The sequence below is a fragment of the Sinocyclocheilus anshuiensis genome, unplaced genomic scaffold (genome assembly GCF_001515605.1).
Source record: "Sinocyclocheilus anshuiensis isolate Anshui unplaced genomic scaffold, SAMN03320099.WGS_v1.1 scaffold1320, whole genome shotgun sequence".
In the NCBI taxonomy this organism is placed as follows: Eukaryota; Metazoa; Chordata; class Actinopteri; order Cypriniformes; family Cyprinidae; genus Sinocyclocheilus; species Sinocyclocheilus anshuiensis.
The window spans coordinates 655,625-665,774 of NW_015544236.1; the positions used below are offsets into that span (position 1 = coordinate 655,625).

Here is a 10,150-nt window from a genome sequence, read left to right on the forward strand (position 1 = left end):
GGGTGCTTCTGAAATGAGTGAGGGTGCTCTAGTCTTAATGCACATTTTCACATATTTTGTCCCGTCTATTGGTTATCACTATGTCAATCACTGCTACTTCGAGAGTGAATCCCGGATAAATATACTGATGTCATTCCCGAAACTTTGCAACGTGTGTGTGGCCGAAAAACAAAGTTCTACATTTTAAATGGATTATTGCCTAGAAAGCTCGCAAAGAGCGCTCCTTTTTTAACCACTAAAAACTGTCACTCTTAGCTCATCGTGATCTCACAAAGTTCTGTTATGACCAATTAATCTCACACTGTGCAATTAATATATTATTAACATCGTCGTGTAAACACTCTGTATGTTATAATGAAAGGATTCGATTGTGATCAGCACAGAACAAAAACGGACGTTTGATACTGATACATTGCTACCTTATCTTTTGACAGACATGTAGCAGATGGTCACTGATGCTTCAACAGTTTGTTTACATTTGCTAGCCTGTCAGCGCTAGCAGCTTTCAATACTCACCTGGTACGTTTAAAAGTGACGCGATTTCTCCCCAGCTCTTCTCCTTATCGCTACGGTTGTGGTACAGCTTTGATGACACATTAAATAGGCAGTCATGTTGTTGCCACATCTCAACAAGTTGCTCCTCCATCTCCGAAGTCCAACGGGTACGTACAACAGGTTTCGCGGTCGCCATTTCAAAATGTTCGTCACTTCCGTCTCCTCGTAGACTTGTTTCGTATTGGCAATTGTGAAAGTACTGACGTAATCAAAGCCGTCATCCCGATTTAAATCCTAAGTATCAAACATGTTTGATACGATCGGGGCGGCCCCGATTTGTGTGCGAGCAGATCGGGAGGTGCAAGATTCGATCGGTGAATGCCTCACATTACCAGATAATCCGCGCCGAACATCGGGAGCGATCGAGGGGCTCGACAAGATTTTTGCTCCAATTCTCGGGAGGGGGAAATCGGGGCGAAATCGGGCTAAAAATCCTGTAATGTGAGCCAGGCTTAAGTAATTACACCATTTAGAAGCATTTCATCTGCGTAACAGCAGCGCTCATCGTTTACTCAGGAAAAAGGTCTATAAAAATGTTTTCATATCAGCGGCATATTCGCCGATACCGATATATCTGCGACAGGCTCATATCGGCCGATAAAATCATCAAAACGATATATCGGTCGTGCTCTAATATATAGTTTACCCACCATAAACACTACCAATTTTAATGAGGACGAACGTCACAACCCTAAACAGCAGCAGCTGTAGCAGTACTGTATAAATACATTTATATTTGTACAGTACATTTGTGTTCCTTGTAAACTGTGAACATTCACTGCTGCTTGTTGTGGAAGAGCAATAGGAAGATATGTAAGAACGTGTGGTGGTGTTGGTGAAGACAACAGAATGTGTAAAAATGAATAAGCAATGGTGAAATTTCAGTTTGCATGCAACACATTCTACAAAAATAAATGTACTGTATAAATAAAAAAAAACTTCATTTCCTTTTTGTGTACTACAGTGTTGACTTTTCCCAATACACTTTTACCTACTGTTGAAATCTGTATCTAAAATGCTCAGTATGATACACTGACAAAACTGACATTCTTATATAGCATAGAAAGCAGTCTGTCAACAAAAAAGTAGAAAAAATATTCATATAACCAATATGAAATAAAATTGCATGTAAAAAAAAGTTTTTTATTTTGGTGGAATTGGCCAAGTAACTGACACAATAACTGGGTTTTGAAGCATGAATTAAATGTTTTGGGTGAGTTACTATCTTTTGCAGACATGCAATAGTGTTCTGATGTTTTAGCAAACAGTTCTGACAATTGCGCTTACAGTTTAGAGATTAAGATTGTTTAAAAAAAAATGTGCCAAAGCAATTGAGAAAAACTGTAAAAATGCTTGCGTAAATGATAAAAAACTGTCATAGCAGCGCAACTGCAAGAGTTTTGAGTCTATCTCAAAGAAATGCCTTGGCTTAAAAAGGACTGTCTAGCTCAGGGGTGGCGAACTCCGGTTCTGGAGAGCCGCAGCCCTGCAGAGTTCAGCTCCAACCTTAATTAAAACTCACCTGCCTGTAGCTTTCTAGTAACCCTTCAGACCTTGATTAGCTTGTTCAGGTGTGTTTGATTAGGGTTGAAGCAAAACTCTGCAGGGCTGCGGCTCTCCAGGACCGAAGTTCGCCACCCCTGGTCTATCTGAATTGGAGTATGATGGGTGTTATCATCTGGAGAAGGCATTCTAACAGCTCATATTTTAAACTACAGTCTGACAAGTTCAGTGTTCGATTTACTTTTGTTATGCCTTTAATACAAGTTGTCCATCATACAAATAGTTTTGATCTACAGACAGAAGAGACACAGATGTGCATCATCTGCATAGCTATGAAAAAGAATCCACAGCTCCTTGTAAAGGTAACACTGCCGAAAGTTAATGCAAAAAACAACAACAAAGGCCCTATAATCGAACCCTGTGGGATTCCACAAGAAATGGCAAATTTGATTTGAAGATTGATTACCTACAGCAAATAAATAAATAAATGAATATTTCTAAATGTCTATTTCACCCCTGGTCTATCTGAATTGGCGTATGATGGGTGTTATCATCTGGAGAAGGCATTCTAACAGCTCATATTTGAAACTACAGTCTGACAAGTTCAGTGTTCGATTTACTTTTGTTATGCCTTTAATACAAGTTGTCCATCATACAAATAGTTTTGATCTACAGACAGAAGAGACACAGATGTGCATCATCTGCATAGCTATGAAAAAGAATCCACAGCTCCTTGTAAAGGTAACACTGCCGAAAGTTAATGCAAAAAACAACAACAAAGGCCCTATAATCGAACCCTGTGGGATTCCACAAGAAATGGCAAATTTGATTTGAAGATTGATTACCTACAGCAAATAAATAAATAAATGAATATTTCTAAATGTCTATTTGTCATGTAGGATTTAGATCAATTTAGAAACCATCCCTGAAAAACCTAACAAGCTTGCAGGTCAGTTAATAAGAATGTTATGATTGACTTTATTAAAGGTTATATTGATATTGGACCAAAATGAAAGCTCTGGGCCACATTCAGTCAACATAAGCAAAACTAATCTCTGTGTTAATTGTTTATGAAACCATTCTTACAAAAATTCCACAAAATTGAACTTTTTGCATTCTATGTTTAGCATAATTTACTCAGAAATTTGCTTTGCTTTTGTCTGATGAATAAATCCCATTATATTTCCCAGCATTCAAGTGCACCTTATTCATGACAAAATCACTGCTGTTTCTCTAGTTTGGTAGGTTGCCTCCGGATCACAAATAATTTCACAAGTAAGACTACATTATAATAGTTATGTTTAATGAAAATACATTTATGCACACCAAGGATAATTTGTATTTGAAAAATCATCAAAATATTGCTACTGATCATCAATCGCACCAAAACGAATCGATTTCATGGCACATTAGTTGGACAGATTTTTCAAATTATTATTCAGGTCTATATTTCCAGTTATCCTCTTTCTCCTTGGACACAAAAAACAAAACTAACAATTTAAAATAATCCATCCCTCACTAAAGGAATGTTAAACGTCCCCCTGGGCGTCGTCCTGCTGCCCTCCTCAAGACACAGCACAGAGAGTCTCTGCTTCTGCAGTGAGCTTTCATCAGAACACCACTGACTTCATCAATTCTCATCGGGAAGAGGCATTTCTATTTAAGTTCCATCTCAGCCCCCAATATATCAATTTAATGATTTTTCTCTTCTCTTATGCTCTGTCGTCTCTGAACTAAATGTAGAATTTAAGGGCACTGTGATGGGCTGAATGCGCAGGACATCATCCACAGCTCAGTAATAAGCCAACAGAAGAAATGTGCTTTAGAGTGTGAACGTGAGGTCAAATAAGGACAGGTGTGATAAACTTCAGTCTATAAAAATAAAAAAATAAAACAAACCCATTTAACTTCGGAAGACTGTGCCGGTCACTCTTTTTAACGCAATCACAATGAATGAAGACTGAAGCTTTCAAGCTTCAAAAAGGACATAATTACCATAAAAGGATCATGAAAGTGCTCATGGACTGCAATTTAAGTTGTTATTCACTGATAATCCTACCCTTGAGTGGGCTGTTAACTAGTAATGAGTCTGTGAATCACTGATTCATCAACAGATCTGACTGAAAATAACAATGAATTCACAAACTCAACATCTCTACCTCCCCGATGAGGGTGCAGAGGAGGCCTTCTTTTTATCATGTAGAATTATTTATAGACTAGTGATGATCCAATCACTCTTAGGCCCTTGTCCACACGAACGCGGTTATTTTTAAAACCGCATCTTTTTCTACGCGGTTTGGCCGTTCGTCCACACGCAAACGCAGCACCAGGTCACTGAAACCGAACATTTTTAAATACCATGGTGCAGTTAGTGTTACTACAGTAAATCCATGGTAAATGATGGTGATTAGTAGATTGAAAGTCTTCTGACTATATCGCAGCAGATCGGCCCTGCATATGCTGCCAAACACCTGTGCTGTGAACACAGACATCATCTCTGTAGAGCACTGGGCAGATTCCTGCGTACACTTAAACATGGCCCGTCTAGTTACTGTAGCACACAGGAGGCTCGAGATTATGTGCATACATTAAAAATGACACTTCTGCAAAAGTACTTTTTTAAAATTGCAAGTGGGAATTTTTAGGATGCGAGAACGACCGCAGCAGAACACAGCTGTCATGTGCATGTGGTGAATTTCCTACCTTTGTCAATCACTTGCTGAGTTATAAACATATTTCAGTTGTAGTGCCCTCTATAGGCAGAACTGGACGAAACTTGGTGCGAATCCTCAAAATATCCTGCTTTGAAAGTGTACCAAGTGTCACATAGACTAAACTTTGTGTTCATGGGAAACAGGCTAATTAGTCAACGTGAATCTGAGGGTCCTTTCTGCAAAAGATGCGACGGACAGAAACTCTTAGAAAAGCTTTTTGTCAGGACGAACTGTAGATGAAACCTGGAAAACATTCTGCGGGACCCAGATCAGGGAACGAGTGTGCAAAAACTAGCGTTTTCAGAAAATGCTAAATGGTGGAAATTATACAGAAACCGAAGACCATGAAATTCAAAACATAAATGAGAAAATTAGAACAAAACCCACATACTTCAAATCAGATCCTGCACAAGGAATTTAACAAAGAGTCACTCAAAACGAACTCAAATGACTTTGAAACTGCATCTGAGAAACAAAAACTCTTGCTATGCACCATATCACACATCATCAAGAGACTGAAGATCCCAATTAAAATGCATGAGAAAACCCCAGCCCAACTTCGAAGAGAGTTTGTCCAGTCATGCATTACACAGGAGCTGTAAACATGCAGGTCACACAACACAGGTGTAGAGACACCAGATTCACTGTACCAGTAGCATTTGCTGTTGTTGTCCAGAAGCTTATCCACCATGTGCTCCACCCTCACAAACCAGCTGGGCACTGCTTTATAGATCAGCGGCGTGTCCGACCTGCCAAAGAAAGGCGTTTTCAATATTTCAAGATGAACTTTTATAATGTTACAGTACTCTCTCCTGTGCCAGCATCATATGGTAGCACTACCAATCGCTAAAAAATCAGTCATTTTGCTCCAGAGAGAAACTGTTTCCGTAATAATGAAGAAACCCCTGTGATTAATCATTATAAAAATAAAATCATTAAAATCTGTAAATACTGTTTTATGAATGCAGGATGGCACTCGTATGATAAATTGCTTGAGCTCTTTGAATATCTTCCAAAATGCAAATTAAACACTATTGTATTTAATATAAGTAATTAATGACTATGCAAACGAAACAACTTGTTGCTGATTCAATTCACTTACTTTTTTTCAAGTACTTTTTTTTTTTTGCATACTTTGTTTGTTTGTTTGTTTCTAATGGCAGTTTGTAATTTGATTCATTACCTAAATGTCTATAAAAAATAAAAATAAACGGAGGAAAAATTGTGAGCTGTTTGTTTAATCATTGGTAAACAATAATTACTTGTGACCTTCTCTTGCATTTGTTTATATTTTGGGCGCTGTCCAGTAATGACCATGACTAGCACACAGTTTGTTTGGATTAGTCGTATGTGACCGCTAGCCGATCGGTTCACAAACTTCACTACCAGCGTCAACACCAAATCCATGCACGAGATTAATGCATCACAACTTTCTACTAGCACCTAAAATTATTTACCAAATAGAATGTGTATGTGTTTGTTGTTTTGCTTTTATGTTTACCTGTGATTATGATTACCTGCCAAGGGACCGCGGTTGAAAACTAGCCATTGTACAAGTACATGGTACCTTTTCAAATAAATTTTAATAAAATAAAATAATGATTTTTGACTATCTGACCATTAATGCAATGAACAGCTTAATTTTTGATCAGTAATATGCATTGCTAAGAACTTAATTTGAACAACTTTAAAGATGATTTTCTCAATATTTTGATCTTTTTGCACCCTCAGATTCCAGATTTTCAAATAGTTGTATCTCGACCAAATATTGTCCTATCATAACAATAATTGAAAAATTGACCCTTATGACTGGTTTTGTGGTCCAGGGTCACATTTGTCTTTTCCCTTGAGTCAGAGGTTGTATTATGCTAACCAGATAACCAACGAGAACCAGATGAAAGCATCTTTTGTTGGTTGACTTTCACTAAAGTTAGAAGTGAACCAGTCCGGCTCTCTCTGCTGGTTTGTTGTCTATGTGGTCGTTTGTTGGTAGCACACTGACGCTGCGGTCTATGTTTCCAGATGAGGAGCACCTCTGTAAGCCTCAGCATTAGCATTCTCAATCTCTCCTGATCGACCATCAGTATCTGCTGCGCCTTTACACTGACAAACCCCTTCAATATCCATAATGTTGTTCCCCAGCAGGGCCGAGATGGGCCGAGCTCATGAGAGTCGATAGGAGAGTGATTTATTGATGGCGTAAGCGCTACATGAGTTTCTGTTCGTCAGAGGGGTTAATGAGGCTGGAGGTCTCTGCCGGCTCACTCGCGCTCGTGTGAAGTGATGAAACAGCAGGCTAGATATTGAGCACCGTATGCTAATGTTCCTGCCCCGCGACCCCCTCTCTACAGGCCACCGTATCGACTGAACTCTGCCCCGTCCAGCAGAGGTCACAGAGATGTGCGCGCCTCCGTTTTGGAAAGCCTTTTGGGTTGGTTGATGAAGGAAAACTAAATTTGAGCTTTGGCTATAGTGCTGTACATAGTTCTGATGGACAGGGGCTGGAAAAAATAATGTGAACACCCTGGAAATACACAATATTTCTTTATCATGGTGTTTTACCACCATTAGTCTTTAATATGGCTTCCAACCTGACAGTTTAATGTCATCTATTAGAGCATCTACCAGCCACTTCAGAGATGTTGGTGGAGAGCAGTTGGCGCCGCCAAGCTCTCTGTGGCCGTTTTTTGTTGAAACAGGTGAATATGGAAGTTTGATCTGCGTTGTGCAGTAGATCTGCGTTGTTTGAACGCAATCCTTGTCAGTGTTCAATGTTCCTCATCAATCACTTTCAGTTTCTGCTCGCTATGCTTTTTCGCTGATGAAGTCCTGATGAAGTCATAATCGTAAAGACTGCTGTTCTTGAAACACCAATAAATTGTGCTTTTAAGGTTACAGATGCTCCTGCTGATTAACGGGACAAGATTTGCCATTTTTGGAAGTCTAACAAGTCAGCCATTTCACAAAAAGCTTGTACTAAACACTGCTGAACACAACTTATACTGCACTGATATACAACCTAGAGAAACTAAAGACAATGAAAAGTTCAATAAAAGATCATCGCAATGTTTGTTTGTTCACTGTAGCCTACAGGAATGATATTTTCCCCTATTATAATCATACTAATAATGGGTGTTCACATTACTTTGTCCAACCCCTGTAAATGAAAAGTGATTTTTTTTGGTCAGCAAAAAAAAAAACTTCCAAACACGGCAAATTCTCAAGACTAACTGAACGCAATGCAAAATCTGAAAATCTTTCACGCTGACACAAAATTTCAGATTGCATGCATTTCAATTACATTTATGCATTTAGTACGCTTTTCTCCAAAATGACTACGAAAACAGAAGCCAACGATATTCATAATATGCAATGCCAGGTTTATTATAGGTCACAAATGTTGTTTTGCTTTTGAAAAATGTGCTCAGTTTAAATTAAAATGACTGTATTTCACCTGCAAACATTGTCAGAGCAGTGGTAAGTGTGCCGGCGCATTACAGCAGAGTGAATGAAAGCGTGTCTGCACTCACCTCCAGCAGAACGGGTAGCTGTGCTTGAACGAGCTGGAGCTCACCAGACGCCCGTTCTCCTTCAGCCACTTGATTATGTTTTTGTCTGCATCCTGAAAGCATGGAGGACAGACAGAACAAAGTCTCAGAGCGTGCAGCGCATACAAGCAGACAGTGTGGGACTATTAAAGAATAAAGGCCTGGCTTTACAGCTTCATCTGCAGCTCTGGAGTTATAGAAATGTATGAAGCATTTGCTCTCTTTGGGGCCGGTCACATCCCTGCACTCATGCAGTTTTCCTTGACTGCCTTTCAACAAAGTCATATTAATTCACTTTAATGGAAACGTGTCCAGCGTGTCCTTGTAGCAGAGCGGGCTGAATTGGCTTCCTGTCTCATGTATAATCGATTTTAGGAAACTTTTCTTAACCTGTGAGGCCTTATGAAGGGTATCCGTATTCCTCTGGGAGAAAACTTTAACCTGCAAGGTGCTACATGAAACTGCACCAGTGTTTACAAGAGTCAACGTGCATTTATCACTCACTCTGACGCTCTTCATCCGACTAGCAGTAAACCAGCACAATCACGCTGAAGCCCCATGACAACTTTTAAAAGCATTTGAAGCACAAGATCTATTAGCTATGTTAGAAAATAGCTTAAGTAGGCAATTTAAGAAAATGTCTGTATTTCATGAATATATTTGTTTTATTGTATTTATTTGTGCTATTGCTTGTAATTTGCTAATTAGTTTTTAATTCATTACAGATGGTTTACTTGTCTTTAATTTTATATTAGTTAGGCTATTAGCATTTGCTGCGGTATCAGAATCAAGATCTGTGACGCTTCACTGGCATCTAACATGTTGGAGTCGGATTTATTCAATCTTTATCATATATTGACTAAATGTAGAGGATATGTTCTTCAAAATACAAAAACAAAAAAAAAACTGCGAAAATTATTCATTTGTAAGTCGCTTTGAATAAAAGCGTCTGCTAAATGACTAAATGTAAATGTAAAATTAGCACTGGAACTGGAAAAATTTGAATGTTATGCACTAGAAAACAAAATAGACTTCTATTAACATCCAGGTTTGTGTTTTGGAATACACAGTAAAACAGAGTGTTGCAGGTTTATATTTATTTGTTGCAGCCTAATGTGCTGTTCCCTGATCTTTTCCTCCAGCTGAAACAATGTCTTCAAAATTTTAATGTATGTGAAAAAAAAAATATATATTTTTTTTTTTATTTATTGTGTCGGTGGCCCTGTTGACAGCCCTGGTTTGGTAAATGATGACAGAATTTCTGGGTGAGCTATTGTTTTGCATAGCCTACATAGATTTTCAGACCCCCAAACTGATGGGCTTCAAATCTTAATTAGCAAACCCACTGGTAATTTACACCCTGATTCAATATTTCCAAAGTAAATGCATGAAACTGTCAGGGAGTCCATCTCTGCCGATTCTAATTCAAAGACACGGGTGGACCGTGTGAGCACTAATGAGCGCTTAGGCAAAGAGAACCTGACTATGAGTGCCGAAATATAAAATGACAGAGCAGAACTATGATGAAAGCTATTCTTGAGTCGGGAAACAGAGCGGCGTTTCTCTGGCAGTGCTCTGGCACTGGGCTAAAGTGCTGACATCAGCACTCCCATAGTCCCTGTCACCCATCACACCTCCACACTGGAGACAAGTTCCCTTAAAGTACATCTTCATTTGTGTGGGGTTCAACTGCTGGACACACTCACACACACACACAGACACACACACTCTCTCTCTCTCACACACACACACACACACACACTCTCACACACTCACTCACTCTCACACACACACACACTCTCACACACACACACACACACACACACACAC

At 39.1% G+C, this 10,150-nt stretch overlaps 1 protein-coding gene across 1 annotated transcript in view; it reads right to left on the reverse strand.

Moving 5' to 3' along the window:
* The window catches only part of iars1 (isoleucyl-tRNA synthetase 1), a 78,441-nt gene that overhangs the window by 40,034 nt on the left and 28,257 nt on the right, over positions 1–10,150 (reverse strand). The window contains exons 11-12 of the mRNA XM_016498351.1: positions 8,303–8,394; positions 5,423–5,521 (exon numbers count right to left, since the gene is read on the reverse strand). Coding sequence (XP_016353837.1) covers positions 5,423–5,521; positions 8,303–8,394 — 191 coding nt within the window. The remainder of the gene's footprint in view (positions 1–5,422; positions 5,522–8,302; positions 8,395–10,150) is intronic.